The 25,390-nt window shown below is 39.3% G+C and overlaps 1 protein-coding gene across 8 annotated transcripts in view; it reads right to left on the bottom strand.

Annotated features, from left to right (window-relative positions):
- The window catches only part of sema4d (sema domain, immunoglobulin domain (Ig), transmembrane domain (TM) and short cytoplasmic domain, (semaphorin) 4D), a 49,854-nt gene extending 24,952 nt beyond the window's left edge, over positions 1 to 24,902 (bottom strand). The window contains exons 1-4 of one of the 8 annotated variants that reach the window (XM_077542618.1): positions 24,736 to 24,900; positions 15,055 to 15,097; positions 12,175 to 12,262; positions 10,748 to 10,864 (exon numbers count right to left, since the gene is read on the bottom strand). In XM_077542618.1, coding sequence (XP_077398744.1) covers positions 10,748 to 10,785 — 38 coding nt within the window. In that variant the 5' untranslated portion in view covers positions 10,786 to 10,864; positions 12,175 to 12,262; positions 15,055 to 15,097; positions 24,736 to 24,900. Of the gene's footprint in view, positions 1 to 1,520; positions 1,580 to 10,747; positions 10,865 to 12,174; positions 12,263 to 15,054; positions 15,263 to 24,735 lie in introns of those variants that run through there. The other 7 variants (XM_077542624.1, XM_077542623.1, XM_077542622.1 and 4 more) reach the window with 7 other exon arrangements.
- Positions 24,903 to 25,390: the final 488 nt, after the last annotated feature.

Raw genomic sequence — 25,390 nt, 5'->3', positions numbered from 1 at the left:
CATATAAAATGGCAGTTTTAGTCAACTCAAAATCAGTCACATTCAAAAACATTGGACTGCCTTTGCTTTTAAAAACTATCACTGAGAATATCATCATATCTAACTAATGTGATTACTAAGTTAACACATAAATAATGTTGAAGAGTTCAAATTTCATGAACAAATAATTGTATCATGACCAAATGAAAAGTAACTCATATTAGAGCATACCACAAATGTCTTTGTTATAGCAGAAGATGTTATCTGTCGGAGTCATGTGCATACACAATGAAATACAAAAAAAAAAAAAAAAAATCTGATTTTTTTTTTTGGGGGGGGAGATAAAAAAATGCGGAATTCCGCGAATTAGCGGAAAAATCACATCCCTGTTTTAAGTGAAATTAGCCAAAGAATATTTAACAAAATAGCCATGCACAATACAAGTGACCACAGGGCAATGGCAAATTGTTTAACCTAACGTGCTAGCAAATTAAAGACTCCCACCGCCCCTCCCCTCACAGACACACACAAAGTACAGGTGCAGCACAAACGTGATTGCATTGGAACACAATGGCTACTTGTGAACTTCTTAATGTTTTAAAAGTTAAATAAATTAATTTAAAAAAGTAAAATAAAATGCTGTAGGAAGTTAACCAGGCTACACAGATTTCTAAATGGGTTCTAGCATTGGTGTAATGCCGTGTCTGTCCATGGGCAGAAAATGGCCATTTTGTCAAATGCACTTCATTCCATGTTGTCATTTTTCTGAACAGGAACACTTAAAAAAAAAAGAAAAAGAGGTGGAACTGTATTATTTTTACACTGGAAGTGGAAAAGAGTTTTTACACAACCGCTATTTAACTTCTGATACTACCTCATTAGGTGGAATAGTTGCCAGATTAACTTAATCCACAATGTTTCATGCCAGTGTCATTTATACAGAATATTGATACAGGACACGAGTAGGATAATTGCGCCTTTTAATGGTAAGGTAAAAGGGGCTTTACGTTCAAGTGCAATTTTGTCTCTGATGACATGATCACCTTAACATTTCTTTCAGCAAAGGGTTTTCAATTCAATTTCAATTTTCAATCTTGAGTGAGTTCAGCAAACTACAGAAGTTCAATCATGCTTAGTCTCCTCTCGGAGAAGGCTTTGGCAAATGGTTAAAAGACAGGGAAGAGTGACAGAGCAAAGTATAATGTGACATTCACAAAAGCAGGCAGCTTTGCGCAAAACCATCATTTTGTTTCCAGGAGGAATTGAGGATCAGATGACAACCAATCAAAAAGCACCAAAAGAAAAAGCGGGACGACATCAAAGTGGCCAGGTGTGGTCATGCAAAAGAGAGCAAAAATGAAAAAGGAGAGCAACGCCCCAAGGTGATTACAGGAGCCGGGGAGGAGCAAAGGATGGTCCGGCGGGGGATGGTCGGGCAAGCATGCATTATTCATGTTGGGAGTGTGCAGGCGCACGGACAGCTCAGTCATAGTCTGCACAGCACAGCAAAAAAACAGGGAGTGATGAGTAACATTTCTGACCTGTGGCTCCTTACAAGATGTGACGCTCTTCCTCTGGGGAGAATTATAAAATCCTCAAGCTAGGCGGAGAGGGTGAGAAGAGAGAGATCAGACAGGACAGTTATGAAGGATTAGTGTGTGCCTTGATGTCCAATGACAAACATTAATCATCACAAATATCACATTCACCCATGAAATGAACACAATCCAAAATATATTGAACACCTATTGACAAGAACTTCAGTCAGTTCCCAGTAAGTTGACTCCAAGGTTAAAAGTTTTACAGCCAAAATGATTAACAAGAGAGATGTTATACCTTTTTTCACAATTTAATACAGTTCCTCTGTGTCTTAATAACACGCTATTGTCAAAATATACAAAGGATAAAGAATAACAGCACACTTCACTTTTAACACCCTGGTGGAAATCATTCTGGGGGTGAATGGATTACTGCTCATACCGTCCCCCTCTACTTTGGGGCTAATAGCGAGTAGTGCTTTTATTGCCATGGCAGCCGGGGGCAGAGCTAAGAGCTTGCGACAGACAATGCTAGTTGCTACTACCAGCAGTAAAGTGATTGTATTTTCACTTGTGGAGGCAGCATCTAATCAACAAGACGCCAAATTACACTTGTCAAATAGTGTAGCACGTGAGTGTCAAACTCAAGGCCTGGGGACCAGATCAGGCCCACCACATCAATTAATGTGGCCAGCAAAAGCCAATGGTGTATGTCAACTTCATGTTTCTTACTAGAATACTAAAATTGTAGATTCTCTTCACATTTAAAATTGTTGAGTATTGCAAGCATTTGTTACCACTCATCCTTTTAAAAGAAAGTGAATAATAGCATATTAATAGTATTTTAATACGAGTCGATCATACATTCCCATTGTTTGACAGTCATAATGGACCTCTGAGCAAAATCCTTACTACGATGTCGCCCGTGACGAAAATGCATTTAACAGCATTGGTGGCACAGATACAGACATGCTATTTTTTTCAACCTCAAACTCAAAGTATTATTTTGAAAGGCAATTGATTCCGAAACATTAAGATATAAAACCTAAGCATCTGCTAAACTAACTGTTATACATTATTAACATTTTTAATTCTTTATTTCATATTTTAACCATGTTGAATTTAGTTATGGATGTGTAGAGCAGGTGTAATAATGTTAAACTCAGTATTACTTGACCTTAACCTATCTGGTACCTTGTTTTTGTCTAAAATTTCTTCTCAGTGTCCTGCTTGAGAACATATTCTGCTTTGAGAGAGAACACACACACAGTTCCCACAACTATACTACATTAGGAGCTGTCAAGTTCAATCTGTTGACTGAGATTCTGTTTTGGGAAAAGTACGAGCTCGTACACGGAAGAGTATATTTTGTCTACAAAGATGAACACAGGTGCGAACTGTGTACTAAAATTCTGTTATGTAACATATTGTGTGAGAACCAATCTGTTTTACTTATTCATGATGGGAGGAGAAAAGGCGTTTTACTTTCAAACTCGATTCTATAAAGAGCTGTCTTTCACAAGGGAGGGGGCACGCGCACGCTGGAATTCCACTCTTTACGTGATGTTCAGTGTGTGTGACCGGAGATTCTCTGTAATAAATCATCCTTGCAAGGAGTCTTTCTCACAAAGAAGTTTATCTAAATTTTTTGGAACACGCAAATGATGACAAATTATACCATCATTTAACATAACCATAACATAACACCAAACCCATCACGCCATTATCAGAAACAGTATTGGTTGACCTCCAAATAATATTGAACTTGAGGTTCAAAAGATGTTTATTGGGAATTTTTCTTTTTAGCAGCATCAAGCCACGCCAGAAGAGTGAGCTGGAGAATCTATTATGTTGTTGACTGTAGATAAGGAGACACAGAAACATTGTGACGGATAGTTGGGCGTCCATTCATGACTCTTTACAGTCTGTTCCATCAGACCGCTTCCCTGAGCCAGAAGAAAACCATCACAACAGCGTTGAATTCCTTCTCCTTCTCACCAGCTTTTATTCCCACAGGCCAACAACAGATTAAATATTTGCCCTTTTCACTGTTCTGTTTGCAGCTCTGGCTCCATTTCCGCTGTTGTATTATTAATCTCGGAATTAGAAAAACAAAATTTGGTTGGTAAACACATTAACAAATACAACAAATTTAGGTCATAGGAAAAAAACAAACATGTAGCTTTGTTAGGATGTGTGCATAAATATCAAACAATATCAGTATCCTCCTATTTATAGCAAATGAAACCGGAGTTTAAAAGAAAATGAAAACTATTATGGAGTAATGCAGCAATAAACAACATTGTGGTGTGATCAAATCTCATTTTACTGGAACGCTAAACATTGTTAAAGACATCACCACCATATAGCGTAAGATCAATACTGCGCAGGGAACTCACTTATGAAAGGACTCCATACTTTACAATAGGCTAATCTAAAATACTGGGGTTATGTGCCTTGGTAGAGGCTACTGTTTTGAAATGTTTATGCAATGGAGTTCAAATTATGGGATTTACGGTAAGTGCGGACCACAATAGTGCAAAACAGTACAAATGTAGAGAGGGCATAATTGATTCATTTATTGCCATGAATATTTCCAGCTGTGGAAAGTTAATGAGGAGTTGAGTCTTGAAGCAATTGAAAATGGAGTGCATTACTTGGCTGCAAGGTGCTGTTGACGTGATAGATTGCAAACTATTTCAGTGACTTAAGAAATACAAAATGTTTTTATGATTATGAAAATGAAACGGTATCAAAATCGTTACAAAAAGCTCAAGCCAATTCATCCAAGAGGCATTATACAACAATGGCACCTTAACTCATTCACTGCCATTGACGGCTATAGACGTAAAAAAATTCATTTGAACTATTTATTAGTTTGAGGTTTTCACACTCTTGTTAACAAAAGTGGGAAAAAAATGTTTTTAATTGTACATTCAGAACAGATATAAAATTTGTGATTAATCGTGAGTTAACTAGTGAAGTCATGCAATTAATTATAATCTAAAAAAAATTGCCAAGTATTTTAATAGTCTTTTTTTTTAATCGCGTCAGGCGATAATTTTTTTTAAAATTGTAATTAATCACATGACTTTAATAATTAACTCACGATCAATCACAAATTTTATATATGTTCTAAAATGTACAATTAAAAAAATTTGGTTTTCATACTCGAGGAAAAAGTGTAAAACTAATGAAAATAGTTCAAATGAATTTTTGACGTCTACAGCCGTCAATGGCAGTGAATGAGTTAATAAGAATTCAGAACACGTTCACTTGCTGAATAGAATATTTCCCCCCAATTTTTTTTTTTTAATCAATCTTTCCTTTTCTTTTTTTTCTTGTAGAGCTCAGTATTGTTCATTCGGTAATTTTGCCGATTTGTCATCATCATTGCTCTCTCTTTTTTTATTTTATTTTTTTATTTTGTATGTGGGTGAGTATGTGTATGTGCGTGTGTGCGAGTGTGTATTCATTAGTTCACCTAAAACCTATTAAAAAATCCCATACCGTTCACCTAAACCGAACACTTCCAGCCAGAGTCGTGAGGCCGTCAGGAGACCCGAGGAAGGACCAAAGAAAAGAAAGGAAAGTAGAAATTATCAAACTTTCCATTGTATCTCAAATTCAATTAGGGTAAGTAACATACCGGCAATCGGTTTATATATTCCTATATGAAAACATATAACGTGAGCTCAAGGTCAGCTGGCTCATAAGATATCCCACGCCGTCCTTTAGTGTGCACTCCAGACTACACACCATTGTTGATCCCCACACAAAGAATCCAAACACAGATGCAAGTGAGCACAAACAAAGCATACAACAAACCCCGGCCTCCTGCTCTACTCTGACAGCTTCGATTGAGACGAGCGAGATGATGACATTGGCGAGAGATTGATGAGCTTCGGGTCAAAGGCTACAACCCCTTCGACATGGTTAGGAAGCACTCGGACTGTTACCAGCTCAGCTCCCACAAAACCCGCTGACAGCTGATGCGAAGCTTTTTCCTGTGTGATTCGGAGGATGCCACGCCTTCGCGTCTATATCGTGGCCCGAGTGTGAGCTCTTTGGTGACATCCAGGTCTCGAAAGGGCACCGAGAGGAAGTGGGGATGTTACAGGCGTGGACTTGAATGAGGTCTCTTCAGACTCAAAACTCATTTATCAAATGGTTCCCACTCCAGAAACTCAGTGACTAGGAAACATAATGACAGATGACGAACTAAGGTCACAGCAGTTTGACACCAGACTTCCCACTCGGGACAATGATTCAGTTAAAAAACAGTCATGACTCAAGTCACTCCATTTTAATCAGGAATCTTGAGATGTCCTTGTTTCTTTAACTCAAACATCCAGGCAAAACTGGCTTGGTTGTACCTCAAAAAGTGTTTTGAGAAGCCATGTTTTCAATGGCGAAATCAATTTGGCAAATTCGAACCACGTATACTAGATGGATGACTGAAGAATAATTGCAAAACATTTTGGGTTTTGACATTGCACGTAGGCGGACCATGGCAGCCGAATTTGATAAATATCCATAAAACATGAAAAGACCAAAAATCAACCAATTCATCATGAAGTAACCATTTCCAGGGCCTTCAAAAATGAACGTGTGCAGTCTGTGCACCCAATTTTGAATTACATGGATAGATGCAGAATTATATACATTCATTTTGACTGTTGTTAAAATCCAGACTCCGACCTTCATATGTGGATTTTACATGTTCTCCCCCAGTGAGGATAAGTGGTACTGAGAATGGATGGCTGTACAATAGGCGATAAGTATTTGCACATTTGATTTTTCACAATTGGGTGTGTAGGCACATAATGGTATCTAAGTTTAATAACTCCCCATATAATGCGAAACTCTTAATAACTTAACTCTGTCATGCCACAGCCAAACGTCTTTTGTGTGTACCGTAGTCCAACTGAAAAGATTCTTATGAGACCCTCTACGGGCCAATCAATTAACTGATTCTATCTTCTGATCCTGAAGATCTTTTAAATTGATTACTGACATTGATTCATCACTCTGGTCAGGGATGTGATTTGACCAAAGTGAAATTATCTGAAAATTTAGCCGGGGGTCTGGGGGCCGCAGGCTCGGTCCAGCGAAGCCCCCCGGAGCTCATGGGTTTTCCGTGTTTTTAAGTACTTTCAATGCACTCACATGACAAAGAAATAGACAAAACAACAGCATAAATTTTCAATGTATATTGAACTATCCCATATAAAATGGCAGTTTTAGTCAACTCAAAATCAGTCACATTCAAAAACATTGGACTGCCTTTGCTTTTGAAAACTATCACTGAGAATATCATCATATCTAACTAATGTGATTACACATAAATAATGTTGAAGAGTTCAAATTTCATGAACAAATAATTGTATCGTGACCAAATGAAAAGTAACTCATATTAGAGCATACCACAAATGTATTTGTTATAGCACACAATGAACTACTAAAAAAAAATAAAAAATTAAAAAAATAAAAAATCGGATTTTTTTTTTTGGGGGGGGGGGGCTAAAAAAAGCGGAATTCCGCGAATTAGCAGAAAAATCACATCCCTGTCTGGTGCACCTAATCTGAATTTATAGTATTATAAAGCGCCTTTAAAAAGATTAGAATTCGTTCAAGGCAGGTGTTTTGTGGTGAAATAACTTCTGATCTTCCTCTAGACTCAACTGTCTCGACCACCTAGATTGCAAACCACAACAGATTAGTATTGAGCGTCTGAAACCAACCACAGCTCCAACTGCCAACTCATATGGCTACAGCCATATCAATTTCCAATTAATCAATAAAATGTGGTATTTATTTATAGAATTTTATAGATCACATTACTTGCGAACAAATAGCAGTACAGTGGAAGAACTTGCAAGTTCAAACCTGAAACTATCACTCTTATTTCATGGGAAGATTTTTATTTATTTATTTATTTTTTTATAAATCTAAGGTTGCTGAATGAAAGGCACTCAGGGGGTAGTTACATTACTGGCTTCTCTTTAAAAAAAAGAAAAGAAAGAAAAAAAAACACCACCAACAACAACAACATGGAGGATCTTGACTCACGCAGAAAACAAAGCACATGGGTATACAGAGGACCGCAATGGTGGTTCATTCCAGGAAAACGTCACCACCACCCCCCGCGTTCCTAAATTTTCTCACATTATCCTTTCTGCAATCCACCCCCTCTATCTATATACAATCACGCTCCCTGACAGCGCCATCGACTGGGATCACTGCATCTGGGGGAGGGAAACAAAATGACAAGGTTCGGATTGGAACAAACAGGTTTTGGTCAAAAGCAAGACAAAGAATATCCAGGACTGAGTAGGAAACCATTAGTAGAGTGTCAAGGGTGCGCATTGGCTCACTTGCATGACACAGAAAAAAGTGCAAAAGTATGCTGTAATTCATGATCCTTGGGGTATTATCATAAAAGCATGTCGCACACATTATTGAGACACCTGTAAAGTGTTTTAAATTGAGGAGAAAATGCATAACATGGCTTCTTTACAGAATAGGTTTCCAGAAAACTTTAAGGTTTCACTGTACTCTCTCTGTCTTCATATTTGGGAATCAGCCGTCTTTCCAAATAATCCACAACAAGAGGAAAAACTTGTTCTAAGAGGGCATGAAATTCCTGTTTAGCGAAATCCTTCTCAGGAAAGGAAGAAGGGGGGGCTGTGTTGAAGAGGATTACAGAGGCAAATCTGGCTTTTCAAACTTTCCTCATCCCAAAAGCTTCTGTATCGCTGGAGGCCGAGCTTTAATGCTGGTAGATGCGTAAAAAGCACACAAAATACAAGTGGCCAAAACAGGCAAATATGAGCATGGTCAACTCTGTTTAGGAGGTTGGACATGGAGAGCGGCCAGTTAGTATCTGGGAATACCGAATGGAATGCTTGTATCTAACAGGAATGTGGCCCGATCCCACACTGAACTAATGTTTGTTTCAAGGAGATAAGGGGACGTTTATTTGCGTGTTTTGCGAATTGGAAAGCAAATAAGAAGCATCTACTGCTTTCCTTTGTATGGATGTTAAGTGGTTTTGTGTTGAGGAAGGGGGCTTTGTTGCCTTTTGGCCGGGGAGGAGACCTCCCCCAACTTTTCCCCTCACTTCCTTTTGGAATAACATTTATCATTCTTCGCTATTGAACAATCGTACGACAACAGACAAACAATAAAAAAGATGGCCCCTCCCCCTCCTTTTCGATCATTCTTGGTTGCTCAGATACCTTTCATCCGAGGCACACAGTTCATCAACATCATCACTTAATCTTACATTTTCACTTCATATTAAAGAACTCCAGATGAACCGGAATGAAATACTGTTTACTCTTATTTTAAACATAAATGTTGGTCTTTAAAAAGACAGTCCAGCAGGTATACTGGCTTAACAAAATGAAGCTGTAACATTTTTTTAAACACTATAGATGCAACAATTAATCAACAACTAATCGATGATCAAATTCATTGACAATTATTTTGATAATCGATGAATCATTTAGTGACCTTGCTTACTTAAAATTGTAAAACTGTCCCTGGAATTTCAGCCTCTCAACAGTAAATCGTTCTCAGATTTCTGTTGTCCTCCATGAAAGCAGATTGATTATGTTTCCGTGCTTAGTCAAAATAAGACATTTAACAACATCTGTTTTTACTTTGGGAAAGCAATCAACATTTTTGCCTGTTTTTTTGTCACGTTTTGTACAAAACCATAATCATAATCAATTTTTTTTTTAATAATGTGGTGCAAAGGTTTATTTAAAAAAAATATATATATATTTTTTAATCCAATAAAAAAAATCATCAGGTTAAGCAATTATTCAAATAATCATTACAGCCCTATTAAACACATTCAAATACTACACTGCTGTCCGATGACAACCTTGTAAGTCCATTATGACATTTAATTTTTTGCTTTCAAACTGATTTTCCATGTTCTTATTGATTTGCGGTTAAGTGTACCTATAAGACAGATGAAAATACGTTTTTTTTTTACTTAAATGAACCCAGTTCAGACAACCTTGGATGACGACTGTCATGTTTTTTTTATTGATCAATGGTCACAAGTACTTCAAGACAAGACAAGCAGTGGTGACTACTACTTTGTTTTCTTCAGATAATTTTGAGCTCATTACAACAACCACGGGTAATGAACAAGTTTTAATGAATCGCGAGAACTGTCCCTCAAAACACACTTCTGCTTCAGACATTATTGAAGACATTCAAAAGCCTGCATCGTCAAGACAAGAACCAAAGGCGACATTGAACAATGAAAATGTAATTCAGATGAAATGTTTTACAGAATCGAGTCTGACAAGACACTCATGGGTCACGTTCAGGATAGTGGTGCTCCGCGTGATGGTACGTGATGGGCATATGTCAATGAATGCCTTTCAATGCCAATCACAAAAAACAATCATTCACAGGCTGCTTTGCATTTTGCAGCCTGAAGCCAAATAGAGACCAGCCTGGGTGCAATGTAGCGTCCTCCCTCCCTTTCCTTAAAACTGCACGTTACAGACCAGACCAATAACTGAAACATGATATGATTGTATTGAACCATGTGGCAGATGTGCCAACCAGTAGACCACCGTGGCTCTTAAAGTTCACATTGTGAGAAACATTTTGTGCTCAGCATTCTTGAGGCCGCTTCATAATAGGAGCAGCCTTGTTGTTTGCGAAGATCCCTTTCAGCTGACCGGCCTCTGGCGCTTATTCCGCTTATTGCCTACCGCACCCCAATCCTTCGAACCCATATGGAGAGATGGAAAAAAAAAAAGTTGACAAACGAAAGCAGAAAAAAACTGAAAAGAACTTAATGAGGGAATTACAAAGAAAGTAACATATTGTAACAAAGCCTCAAAGGCCGTCAGCTTGCCGTTTTGTCAGTGGTAACAAGAAATGCAAATCAGCCTCTGTGCAAATGTCATACAATTTCAGGGGGGAGCAAAACAGTCTTTACACCCCCCCACTCCTTTCAACACCCACCCACACAACCATAACCATTTACTCCTCTATGTTATGAACTCCCTCACCCCATGTACCCTTCTGGTGGTGCACTAGAACACTCAAACAACACTTCGCAAAGAGTGAGTGGAGTGTTATTGCTTGAGCCACAGCAGCAACACTGCAGGGATGTCTTACTTTCACACTGAATAAACAGGTTAGCTAGGCCAGAACACAGCCAGACACTTGCATGAAGAGGACACGCCACTTACCTATCGGTCATGGCGTCGACTAGCGTGTAGTGGTTCATTAAAATGTCTTCTCACTCCCCCCCCCTTGCACAGTTAAAACGGGTTGAGGACGAGGCCCAGGACTCTCGAAACGCCAAACTGCCCAAGACAAAAAAGAAGAACAGAAAGTTAGTTACAATCACAAATTGCGGTATCACCCTTGAAATTCCTTCCTCTGTGATTAGTCATATCCACAAAATGACAATCAGGCCAGCAGACAATTCTGAACTAAGCAGACATGCTTCAGTGGCTCACAATTGCCATAACGAGCCCTGCTCCCTCAGAGACAAGTTCTGTGGGATACTGTTACCGTGGAGACTGAAGCACCCCCCACCCCCACCCAGCTAGCTGAACAGAGAAAAGTAATTCTCAAGGTACAGAGCAAATAGTATAATGCTATCGAAGAACACACAGGGCAAATGCTGATGGGAGGGGGGGGATCATACTGTAGTGATGCCACACAGATTGCTGTCCGTGTTGTCGAACATTTTATAGCAAACTAAAACAAAAACAAAAAAAAATGATTAGCCAGAATTAGCATCAGTAAAAGACATCACTGCTTAGGTGCTGTTTTTACTTGTTTGGAAAATCATTGTCCAAAAAAAGGGAAGTGCTTATGTAAATGTTAGTTACCCTATGATGATGATCTGGATAGTGCCTTTGTTCTTTTCAGCTAGCAACAGTAGGTACTAGGCTAGGTAAAATAACTGCTTCAAAAAGCTTGCATTGTTCTCAGTGGTTTACATTGAAATTTGCACAATTTGAGGTTAAATAGCCACTTAAGCCACCTGGTTTTGACTTGTGCAATAAATAGACTCAAAAATATATGTATTTGAATATATATGTTCAAAACATTTTCATTCATAAGCCAATCCGGTGGTTGTCAACAAATGTCTTACTATATCAAAGTATATGGCAAATATCTTTCGTCTTGCTAGAAAGTCAGACTCGGTTCTATGGAAATAACTTTTGTTCAAAATCCAACATTGTCGGCATTTGTTTGTTTTTTTTAAACCAAATTAACAGCAAACTGCTTCTCTTTGCTTGTTAAGCATCCATCAGAGTCAGTACTGATGCATTAATTACAGTATTTGAGGTTGATGGCACTAAAAGAAAACCACCACAAGTCTTGTCTTGACGAAAATAAACAAGAATCAATCAGACATGTTATTGTTATTTTGCGCAAACCTTTTTAGGCTTTCAATACTTGGGGTATTTGAGAAAAATAACAGCGACCTTCAAAACAAAGTGAATGGGACAGGTAGGACGAAGTTCTTGTACAAAGCAATGTTGTGATGGCAAATGGAGATACAGTACATGTATAATAAAAAAAAACAAAAAAACTTATTGGTTGCTTATTTTAACACTTAAAAGTACATGCAGGAGGAGACAAAGAATATCATTCTTACCAATCAGGGTTTTTGGAGGAGGATATTTTAATATGATGCATCCTGTAGCTGACAGGAAAATCAGGCATTAGCTCTTCATCTCATCTGCCTTTAAGGGATTACAATAGCCACATTAGATTCCGAGATTAATATGCTGTGTTATGTGTTAGCGTGCTGAAATAACACAGATTACGGCCCGCCAAAGTGGGATTTAGTTCCCCATAAGCAGATAAGTGTTGGTATACCAATTTTTGAAGCACTGGACACTGAAAAAATGAGATTGACTTTTAAAGTCATGTTTTACAACATTATTTTAAAATAGACAGTAAGCACATAATCCAAAACAGATTGCCCAAACCAAAAATGTATTATTATTTTTTGATAATTACTATGACTGGACAGAGAGTTGAATGGACCCCACCCAGGACCATCAGCCCCTACACAACACCAGGCAGTCTTTTGTAAGTGTATATATAAATCATGCAAAAATAGGACATTTGTTGCCTGTTCTGATGTTCCGCTGCCTTCGATGCTGACGCTTTTATGTACGAGCAGGAGCTCTTTAACCTGACATTCATTGACTTTTATTAGCCACATGCATCGCCGGTTATCGCTTTAGTTCTGCTTCCTGATTCCTGTGTTAAGGCCTAGAAACACCAATCCGACATCGGGAGATGGACAGCGCTGGGCCGACGGCATGCGCCAGTGTATAAATTACTGTCGTGAAGTCGGATCGAGTTCCAGCAAATTCGACATGTTGAATCGCCGTCGGGGGCATTTGATCACTGTGATTGGCTGTTAGCTAGCGAATCAGCGAACAAGGCAAGAAGAGCAAGTGACAACGCGGATAAACAGTACTCAACTCAACTTTATGTTTTTTCAGGACAGCACACGTGACTATTAAAGTCCCCCATAAAGAGGATATGATCATATTGCAGCATGATTTCGGCAAGAAGATTTGCAAAGGCGTTTAAAAAGTCCTTATTGTATTTTGGAGGTCGGTAAATGACAATGCACAGTGACAGTTTGGCCGACTTCAAAGAAGGTGGCTTCAAAGCTGTGATCGATGTGGTAAATAAGACATCGTTTAGATTTTTTAAAAAAAAATAAAAAATTTAAATAGTCGCTGTTCCTCCTGTCATGTCTGGGGAGATCTGGCTTTGGTTGAGGGCCCTGAGTGGGTTCCCGCCCTTCCGCGGGTTGACCAATCCGGGCCCTCAGCCACTTGTGCCTGGCCCCTGGTGTGGCTAGTTACCCAATTAGTGTGGGTGCATTTAGTTACCGGGTGGTGATCAGTCCGTGTGGGATCATTGCCGCTTGTCACGGTCACCCCCGGAGTTCTGGCTGTCATTTTGATTTTGTACCTTTTCAGTTCCTTGTTTATTTTATGCTAACCAGTTCCTCGGTTAGTGTTTTCTGTAAAATAAAGCACGCCAGTCTCGCCCGCACTCCTGCTGTGGTTCTCCTGCCTCCCTGCATTTTGGGTCCTCCACTACACACGCCGACAGACACCACGCCGCTCCGTGACCACACCGTAAAACCTCCACCTCGGCCCGACGTCCAGTAAGTACAGCCAGGTGGTAGTAAATCAATCATAGCGGTGGACTCACCAGCGACAGTCCAGGTCTCCGTCAGGCATAGGAGATCAAAGTTGTTGGAAAGGAAAAACTCCCTCAAAATAAACGTTTTGTTTGTCAATTACCACGCGATCCTTGTGGGAGCAGTAGGGATGCATGGCCCTTCTGTCCGGCGGTCTCGAGGAAGCTCCTTCAGAAGCTGGAGGTCGGCACCGCGTCCAAAACGCGAAGGGCAGCGCGGACGAAGCTTTTTGGGTGAACCAACGCTCGGTAGCAGCCAGGAGTCGACAGGGTCCAGGATACGCCACAACGGAGTACATCCATACGAAGCTTGTTCCAGCGGCCATTTTCGCTTCACCAGCTGGCCGCCGCGTTTACCCCGGCGCCGCTGTCAACACCGGTATGAGTTGTTTACGTTTTTATATCCCGTTATATAATAATGACTACCGCCGCCGATGGTATGGAGGGGAATTACTTCTCGCGCATGCGCTGAAGGTACGTAATAGTTAGTGTCGGTGCGGTGTGTATTTACGTCATTTTTCTACACGACGTGCTGACGTCTGGCCCAACGCCACAGGGGGTAGGCGTCGGTCAGATTTGGCCGACGCCGGATTGGTGTATCTAGGCCTTTATAGGGTTTGCTATCCATCCATTTTCGGAACCACTTATCCTCACCTTTTAGACATTTAACTTAGGCATAGCTCGGCTCAGCTGCCCAGTCTTGTTTATGTTGCTTCCGCCGCCTATGCCATCTGCCAGACAACATTCAACAGAGGTTCCGCTGGTCGTGCCATCTTGTCTGGGCTGTTTTCAATGTGGTGAAAAGCCACTAGAACTCATATTTGTACTCTATTTGCAGTATATATTAGGACTGTGTATAATAAGGTAATATATATCTTACATCCCTAATTTAAAACATATCCACAAATTGATAAAGTCAAGTGCTCATCCCTAGTTCACATAGCTTACTGTGGGTCCAGTTAGCATCTGAGCCAATCAATAAATCTGCAGTGATCCTAACAAGATTAGCAGTACTGAACATTTTTTTAAATGTAGTGTAAAAAAAAACAATAGATCCAAGATAGTGACTTTGAAAAGCAATGACTTTCCAGATTACCACCTCATACCACACATTTGTCACCTATGAAGGTATATCCCCTCCCACACAATAAAAAGTCCTACCCGGAAAGTACAATCCACCACAATACTGAATTATTTACTTCAGGAGGAGAGTAAAAATAGCATTGACTGTGCAAGCGAGTCTGCACTGCACTGTGCACAAAATCTGATTTCTGTACCAATAATGCAACGACAGGAGTCTTACCATGACGAGTGCGGGGGAAGATCCTGCAGGTGGATAGATTTTTCTGCTCGGTCGCATGGGTGCATGACAGACAAACGGAAACAGAACCATTTGAATCAACCAAATATGACATGTCATCTTCACCCACGCCGCTCTCTGTCATCCGCCATGGAAAAAGGGCGGGCAGGGACGGCGCTCATCTGCTACTGTGCAGGAGCGGTTTCGTCTCTGGAAAACCTCAATACACACACAATCGACTCGAGGAGGAGGAAGCAAGTCGGAGACGGGGGAGGGGGCATATGGGAGTGTGTCTATTGTGACGGGGGGGGGGGGTCGCTTTCTTCTCTCCTTTAAGCACAGGGGCTAGCTGTTAAACAGTTAGGCACTGTAGTGGGGGAACCAACAGGGAACATGCAATGCACGTCCTCAGATGTATCCACCATTTTGGAGGTGATGGGACTACAACGCAAGATGAGCTCTGTCACAGTGTTCCCTCTGAGTTATTGTCATATTTAGCCGATTGAATCGATATGGTGAACCCTTGCTCCAACAAGTTTTTACGTTTCCTGTTTGGCGCAAGACTTGGTTGGTTGTCAGCTGTAACACGAAAAAAATATATATATATCACCATAGGACAACCTTCCATCAACGGTGAGGGTGTGCTCCGTACATTTGCGTGATAACTTACATTGATGTTTCTGCATCTGGCAATTTATTATTATATTATATTATTAGTATGGGATTTTTTTTTAATGGGCTTTAGGTGAACTGATGAATACACACACGCACGCACGCACACACACACACACACATGCACATACACATACTCACCCACATACAAAAAAAGGTATATATATATATATATATATATATATATATATATATATATATATATGTGTGTATATGTATATATATATGTATATATATATATATATATATATATGTGTGTATATGTATATATATATGTATATGTATTTTAAAAAAAAAAACGAAAAAAAAAAAACATTTATTAAATTTATTTTAATTGATTTGTTGGATTTTTTATTTTTTTTTTTAAAAAGGAGAGCAATGATGATGTCAAATCGAATGAACAATACTGAGCTCTCCTGTAAGGAAAAAAAAAGTATGCTTTGCCTTATCATATGTAAGAAATAAATTGTTATAAAGAGCCATTTTCCTCTTGTCAGCTGCTTTTGTCTTTTTACAAAATTATTTAAATGTGTTTTACAATTAAGGTTCAGTAAAAGTTTGAAACATAAATCACACTGAATAACAGATAAACATGACTATAACAGTTTTGCAGTAACAGTGCACACAATTTAGGGCTTGCAATGTACATGTCATGTTTATAGCTTCAAGCCAAGGTCAGTTTACCTGTTGGTTTAACTGTACATGAGAGGCTAACGATTTATTGTTTTTAAATTGCTCTTAAGTGTAGGGACTCAGACAACACACAAGGTAAGTGAAGTGATCTGAAACAAACTTGCCGGTTTCTGATCATACCGGAAGTTGCGCCCATAAAAAAAAATGCAAAGGCTGATGGGGCCTGGGAATAAGGTGGATAGGATACTAACTGTTTGTAAACCGTTCCAGGGAAAAAGATTCAAACCTGCCACCTGTAAAAGTCAATGTTGCCTTGCATGCAGATGGCCGTAAGACAAGGATAGGAGGAGGAGGAACAGGACAAACACAACAAACAGAATGTACTGTATGCGGGCTGCCTTCCCGCTGCCATTCCCTTCCAACCCCGTGCCCTCGGCAACACTAAATGCTGGGAACCTTTAAAAAAAAAAAAAAAAAAACACACAGCCAAGTTGGTTGTCAGCGGCAATGCATCAGGAGCTTTGCGCTGCACTCAGCTATGTCGTCAGCGAAGCCTGGGGCGATAAACGATGAGCGTGATTTAAATATAAAACATTTATTTATTAACAATAACATAATTTGATTTTCAGCTACTTTCAAAATGTGCAATAAAAATAAATTAGGAATAAATACTTTATTTGGAACCTTTTCAAAATTATTTTAATGAAGAAAAACTTGTGGATTTAAGAGTTGCAACTCCTGCATGGCAAAACGAAGTGAAGTGGGACGCAGACGCAGGATAATAGTCTTATACTGTATTACTGGACTTTTGCAAATACCCGTATTAAGGCTGGGCAATAAAGCAAATTAATTCAATTAATTTGTCACTTTAAAAGTCTACAATTTGAATATTAGCTAAATTGTGAAATCAAGGAGCGTATAAATAAATAAAGCTTTTGTTCTTCACTTCTGTTATATGTATCGGTAAATGTCATTGTGAGTTTTGCGCAAGTGGCAGAATGCTGGATTGGTGATTGACAAGGTGCATTTCCAATAACTACTTATGTATATTATTATAATATGTTACGTCTTACTTCACCAATCAAATTACAGCTGATTACAAAATGTGCATAATTGCAAAATATCAGGCGGTCAAACAAAGCCAATAAGATTGGTGTTAAGAATAGTGGAAACAGGGAGAATCTGAAGGTCTGAATGTTCTGAACTCCTGCTTAAATAAGAGCTATATTGCTATAAGATGAAAAACATGAGCATGCATGTATCTCAATTTCCCAGAGTTTGTGTCATGTTGTTCAAACTGACTCAGTCAGACAGGCAGGACACTGAGGTACTAGTAGTTAGCACTGCTCTGCCTGAGGTTCCAGGTTTGAATCTGGGCTCAATCCTGCTGTTTTGAAAGACATTACCGCTGTTCGACTATTTTAAACGCATACCGGTCATCGATCTGAAGGCTGTTGTTGGCAGTATCCTGCCTTTGAAGAGTTCATGGCGAAGGCAAGGGTGGGAAAACACCAGGACTTCTGTTAAAGCAGTGATACAGTAATTTGGCGTGACCTCTGTATGAAACAGGCTTCCGTCTCTGTCCTTCTTATCAGTTTATTCTAAGGCTTGATCTACTCTATGGTTCGCTAAAACATCTTTGGAATGCAGAAATGCAGTAATGCATGGCCAGTGACAAACACATGCACGCGCGCACACACGCCACACACCAAATGCCTCTACAGGCAAGTCTGCTTGGTCTATGGAGGCAGATGGTGCCCCTCCCTGCCAATAGCAAATGATTTCAGCCTGGGGGTGGGAAGGGGTTCGGCGTTGTTGTGGCTGGGGAGTGGGGATGGGGAGGATGTGTGGTGTTAGGTAAGGGGGTGATGTGGGCTGGCCACGATGTCTGATGTGTGGAGAAAACACAGCACCAGACACCTCAACATCAGAGCACCAAAGGCTGCCCCCTGACCCGATCCTGCATGGCGAGAACAATATGGGTGGGCGCCTGCCATATGTCAAACTCCTTACGTGAAAAAGCCAGGTGGAATCCAAGAACAAAGATTTGGTGACGAATGGGACATTTAAGTGAAAGCTTAAAAAAAAGCTTAAGCTGTCGTTTTAACCATTCAGTTAGTTGTGACCGAGCCAGAGTCTATGCCGGCTGACTGGGCGAGAGGTAAGGTACACCCTGGACTTATCACCAACGATTCACATTCACACCTACAGTTTGGACAATTTAGAATCGTCACTAGAGGGTTCAGAGAACTTTTCAGATTACCCAGAATGCACTGCCTGGGTCCATATTGGTAGTAAAGCCCTGCTACTAACGCAACATTTGTTATTGTTCGGTGAAGCAGAAGGAAGTTTGTTATGCCTTCTTCGTGCATAATCATTTACTGTAGGAGTCTGGGGGGAAAGGCGGAAAGGGGTTTTTTTGACTGCCGAAAATGATTACAAATCAGGGATTAGAAACCCAGAAGAAGAGTGAACGACGAAGACGAGCTTGGCTGGCTGCGATCAACAGATCAAATCTACCACGCCACAAGCGTTTGTTTTGATCACTTTGTTACAGGTAAAATATTTTTTTACATTAATATTTTCATCTCATAAGTGTTATACATTATTAACATTTTTAATTCTTTATTTCATATATTAACCATGTTGAAATGTTTTATAGATGTGTAGAGTAGGTGAAATAGTGTTGAACTCAGTATAATTTGACCTTGTTTTTGTCAAAAAATTCCTTCTCAGTGTTTTGCGCACACACGTTCTGTTCGTGAGAACAGATTTTGCCACACACATACCCTGAGAGCACCATCACTCACGGCCACTCTAAATCCAGTTCAATTTGTTTGTGAGATATTGTTTTGGGAAAAAAGTACGAAAAGTACCCTGAGAGTATATTTTGTCTAAAAAGATGGAACACAGCTGCGGACTGTGTACGAAAATAATATTATGTAACATATTGTGTGAGAACCAATCAGTTATACTTATTCATGATGGGAGGAGAAATAGGTGCTCTTACTGATTTGGATTCTTTAAAAGCTGTATTCCGCAAAAGAGGGGGCACACACGCACCCTGGAATTCCACCTTTTACGTGATGTTTTTCAGTGTTGTGTGACCGGAGATTCTCTGTAATAAATCATCTTTGCAAGGAGTTTTTCTCACAAGAAGTCTATCTTCAATTTTTTGGAACACGCAAAAGAGGACAAATAATTCGCCTCTAACATAAGTTAGACTACTCTGAAGAAGAAGAAAAAAACATCACACTATTTCTACCTTTAATATAACGTATTAGTACACTAAAGCAAGTTGGGTCACAATCACACTCGAGGGCGTTAAACGCTCCTGTTTACCTGCGAGCACCTCCAGTCACCAAGAGAGTGACAGTATAGCGTGTCGGGATTTAGTGGGAAAGATTTAAAATGGCTTGTATGTAATAATGCAATTTCATAATGTAATGTAATATCAATATACGTTGTGCAGTGCAGTACTTTTGGGTCAGCAAATCCAGTCTTTGTTTTAGTTTATACGTACGTCGCCTATCAAACACAATTTGTAGGCATAACGCGCACTCTCCGTGTACTGTTCCCTCACTACAGATTGTCAAAGTCCACTAAAAAACTTTCGTCGCGTAAACGAATCTACTGTAAATATTTACACTAACCGGTGTTCACATTGAAAAGGGGGACTTACCTACCTACCGCTATGGTCGGCCGCATGGGATTGTGGGATGTTGCTATTTTTAGCACAAAGGTCGGAACCCTCTATTGACCTCAAATGTTTTTGAATTGTAGCAGAAAGTTGGAACACCTGTTGAAAACCCACACAAGCACGGAAAGAACATGCAAACTACACACAGGAAGGCAGGACCCAAGATTTGAACCCAAAACCTCGGAAGTTATATACTAGGGGGTCACCATGCTGCCGACTGTACTGGACTGTTGTTGTTTCACTCATGATAATCATCTATCCTTAACATCAACCCAGAAAAAGGTAGATAAATCTTGGCTTGAAAAGGCTGTGCAAAAGAAAAGGGTTGTCTTCTGTGTAAATATTTTGAAAACCATGGAAAAGACATTGCATTGTCAACACTATGTAAGTACACCCCCTTATTCATTGCTTGGTCATTGTTGTGTAAGGCGGGGGGGATTGATTTGGGGGTGTCAGCGTCAAAGACTACAGTGACTGCCACAGTGGGAGGTGAATTGTTGATCCGCCTTCTTTTCAAGCAGAGGTTGTAGGATATGATGCAACATGGAATATGCAACACTGACATGACACACACTTCATGATGCTTAGTTACTGAAACCATTTTTTTTTTTTTTTTTTTTTGCAAAGGCAATATATGATCCAACCTTTTTGGGGGTCCAAAACATCCAAAAATGGTAAGTAAATTCTGCCTGAGATGCAAGATGGGCGCCATTCCTGCACAAAGTTCACGTCTGGAACAATACTCGTTTTCATCCCGCTGATGAAATTCCCCTTTTTCCAGACCACTTCAAATTGATTAAGACTGGAAAACAAGGAGCCTCTAGAGAAGGCAAGGTTATCGTTAACAAGAAAAAGCGTGTCATTTCATTTAGCTCATGTCTGCTGGTTCAAGTGAATATGTGAAAAACAAGTAATAGGCTGTGACCAGTACTAATTCAATTTACATAAATCAATCTTGCAAAAGGACAAAAAAAAAAGGACATCAATTTTGTTGGTTTTTTAAATGTATTACGTAAAAAGAATTCAAATATCAACGCCAGGGATGGGTAACTTTCACATTTGAACCGGCACCGTTCCAACACTCGGTACCTGGGAATCGATACCGATACTCAAAGGTACCAATTTTCGGTCCTTTGGTACTCTCTCTTTAAAAGAAAAACATTTTTTTTTTGTTAAATTTTATGTTTTAATTTTGGTGGTAGTAAATGTTCATCATTATTTAAGAGTAAAAAAAAATACATTTAACAATTACCTTTCAATATATAAAACTTAACAAATAAAAAATACAATACATTTTCATTCAATTAAGCCAGAGGAATAGTAAAAATAAAGGTTAAACATTTTACAATTACTGAAGTATAATTAATAAACATAAGTTAATATTACAACTAAATAAATTGTGAATCAAAGTTCTGTGCAATAAACAACAGTAAATATATAAATTAATAATAATTGATGTTATTTTAGTTTCTTGTGCAGTTGTTTTTCAAGAACGTAAAGCCTGCCGCGCTATGAGCTCGAAGTTTAAACCCACGTTGGACTCAAATATTTAAAAAAAAAAGGCAGTTGGAAGAGGACATGACAAAAATCTAGAGCAAAAGCAAACAGACTGATTGTCTAATACTATTAAAGCTTGTAACCTTGTGCGTGGCAATAGCTCAAACTCTGAGATTTAGAGGCATACTTTTCCCCCCATAGTTTTGAGCTGTGCAATCTTAGGGTGCCCTAGAAACAAAAGGGAACTGTTAAAGGGGTGTGGGAAATCAGTGCCTGAAGAGCAAATAGAAGAAATATGTCAATTGCTTCCCCTGGCATTTCATAATCTTTCAAAAAGGCACCAGGACAAACTCACAACACACAAACACAACATCTAACCTGAGGCAAAGTCAGTTCAAGCAACAGAACTGCCTCAACTGCCAGCTGTTTAATGATTTGTCTGCCGGTGTAATAGTACGCAGCAATATCCTGTTAGGGCTAGCTCCCTATAGCCAACCCCCTACCACGATGATCTCGACTGGACAGTCCATCATATCAACAAGGCCCGAGTGACGTGAACCAGGCAAAGAAAGACCAGTGCAAATTAACTTTGTTGCGTAGAAGACTTGTGCAATAAGGAACGGGATGTCGTGGCCCGGCTGAAATTTTAAGGATTCCGGGGGATGCAGCACTCCGGCCAGACAGGATTGAGGGGAAAATGGTGGGGCCAAAGTGGCTAGTTAGTAGCAGTGAAGCTGCTAATACTACATACATTTGCATGCTGTGCAAAATTGACTTCCCATTGCTTTTAAATTGCCAGCGTTAAAGCATCGGTACTGGTAAAGTACATGGAGCTGATGCATTGAGCGAGCTTGCAGCCTATAAATGTCAGCCTATTGTTTAGGTTGAAAGAGCATCCTTAAATTTATGCATATCAAGGGTAGAAACCTCCCAATGACCTTTGGGTGCCAGCTTTTCTGAGAGAAAAAGAGTCTGCTGCTTATATAATGCTGGTTTATTAATTATGCATTCACATGAAGTGAAAATTTGACACTTTTAAATACTTTGTACTTTGTAGCATAAAGCATTGTGTTTATTGTGTTGGCCATTATTAGTGAGGCCAGGTTTCCTAAGAACTGAGAACCGTGGAACAAAAAGTGTAAATATTGATGAAGGTAAAATTTAGCAAATTATTTCAAGTAAAACTAATTATATTTTTCTTCACTTCCTTTTGCAAAATTACAATTTCAATCTTTTGATATTATAACATGTTTGTCCTTGAAAGGCAGCCACACAGGGAGAGGAGGAATTTTAGTGAACCAGGTGTCTTACTTCAACGTGGCTACTCTTCAACAAGAAGAGTAGCCACCAAAATAACTTGTATTCCACAAGAAATCGCATCAAAATTGAGCCAAGGGTAAATTATGATCATATACAAGCTTACTGACAATTCCAAGCATGGTAAAAACGCACAGCATATTGTATTGCTTTTGCCTGCGACTATTATAAACCAGGCAGATTGTTATAGTAGTCAAACGACATTTCCTCATATTTTGAAATCAAAAGAATCCTCGAAAATCTAATTACAACGATCCAAAGTCCAATATTTTTTAATGAGCGGAGAGCGCCATTTTACCAAATAAGACGGCTATTTGGGCTTGTAACGTAAGCTCGGAATTGTCAAAAAAGACAGTGAAGTGTACTACGTTGTTATTATTATAAATGTCCACATTGACCAGCTTTACTGTTAAAAGTATGACCATTCCATAAAAACACAGCAGTGTTTCCCACATCATGTTAATATGTGGGCGGGCCACCCAAGTAAACTGGCCCCCACCCAAGCCCAAGAAATTTTAAAGAAAATGTACAAAAAATATATTAAAAAACACAAAACAAAAACGTGTTGCAACCAGATATACTGCATGTAACGTTAGTTCGCCATCCGCCGTTCTTGAGGCTAGATGAGACGCAAGTAACACAACTGATAACCACCCCCCAACTGCATAGCCGTTTCTTGCTATAGGCCAAGTAGGCGACTGCCTAGAGCGCCCAAGCCACCAGGGGGCCCCCAAGCTCTATGTGTAGTCTTATGCATGTTGTGGTCGCGTCTGAGACTTTCTCTTCTCTTTCATCTATAACTGCTCCAAACATCAAAGCATATGTAGGAATGAAAAAATGTTGGTTTGTTGTAATTTTATTGTATTGCTGTTAATGTTTTATGTTATGTTTATTTTATGTTATGTATCTGTAAAGCGCTTTGTGACAGCTAAGGCTGTTTGAAAGCGCTATATAAATAAATGGCCACTTGTGATCTTCAAGTGAATACTTGCTCTAAGTCAATTGTACTGTTTTCATTTAAAATATCAGCAATAATTTTTGATTGCACTATTTGGTACCAGAGAGTGCTGACTTTTAATTTTGATTTAAGATTTGTACAATAAGTGTTGTTATCCAAAGTAAATTTATTCTTTCATTGTTTTTTTAATCCATTTAGCTTCAATAAAAGACTATGTAAACCAGTAAGCAAATAGATATATACTGTGATTTATTCCATTACCATGAAGGGATACAGTTAATACCATGATATGAATTACTGGCATAGGATTCTGACTATATTCTCATTACATTTTGGCCTTACACTTGAATTTCTTCTTCAAAAAATACATTTATTATCGTGAGATAGTAATTTATTCTCATATATATATATATATATATATATATATATATATATATATATATATATATATAAAATAAATAAGACAAATCAATTGAAAGATTCTGACTTCAGTTTCAGAAGATTAAAAATTTTATTGTCGTATAAACATTAGTCAGCATTTTTCGCCCCATCTGGCCTTGATCTAATGCTCTCAGAGGACAGTAAACAGTCCGCGACCCATACGTTCCTCACCCCTGCCCGTAACCCCTTTGAACAGTTTGAACTTTTAAACTTCTAACTGTCTAGACTTCGCACTTTTGCAGCAAATTCTTTTGAAACTCAGAAAGAAGGAGCGGTTTCTGAAAAGTGATAACAAGAACGACTAAAATAGTTTTCTTTTCTCCGTAGGGGAGCAACAAGTGCAAGGGGGATTCAAGTGCACAACTACCCGAGCCATAGCAGCATTTACAGCGGCTAGCTAGCGAGCTAGCGCAACAGGGTTGGAAAAAACATGGAATAAAGCAGATTTCAATTTACTCAAACTCACCGCGGACGCTTGTTTTCCCCTCCTTTCTTCGTTGTCCCGGTGCGGGAGGAAGAAACGGCGTGACAAAGCTTGCAGTGTAATGTGCCTGGTAGCGAATCCTCATGGGTGGCTGAAGCCAGACTGGTTCCAAAGTGTGACGCTCCGGGATCTCATAGCGACTGGCGTGGGGGGGGGGGGGGGGGGGGGTGTAGGAGGAGGAGGAGGGACGAAGGAGGAAGGATGGAGCACGGATGGATGTTAACTTCTGGTCATAGAAGTGTCCTCCTGCCGACCAGACATTTTTTATTTTACATTTATTTCACTGTTAAACATTTAATTCCTAATTCCTAATTCCACATTTCTTCACCGACTCAACTGAAACCATTTCAACTTGAAAATATTCAGTTCATTCAGGACATCTTGGGAACTATTTATCACGTTCCTGAAAGTCTCTTAATTTTCAAAATCACAAATTAAGACACATTTTACATTGACAGACAAGCACCTCATGGAAACTATTTAACGCATTTTAATTAATTCTTGGGCAATCAATACATCGTCTTTCATTGAATTAATTAGTAAATTCTGAAGGGGGAAAAAATGGGAGAAACTATTTTAGGGTGTTGATGTGCTTATGTGTTATTTTTAATTGAATAAATAATAATACTTTTTTTTT

This window comes from Vanacampus margaritifer, chromosome 14, assembly GCF_051991255.1.
Source record: "Vanacampus margaritifer isolate UIUO_Vmar chromosome 14, RoL_Vmar_1.0, whole genome shotgun sequence".
NCBI lineage: Eukaryota > Metazoa > Chordata > Actinopteri > Syngnathiformes > Syngnathidae > Vanacampus > Vanacampus margaritifer.
Note: the sequence above shows the minus strand (reverse complement) of the source record. Positions and strands in the feature narration are given on the sequence as shown.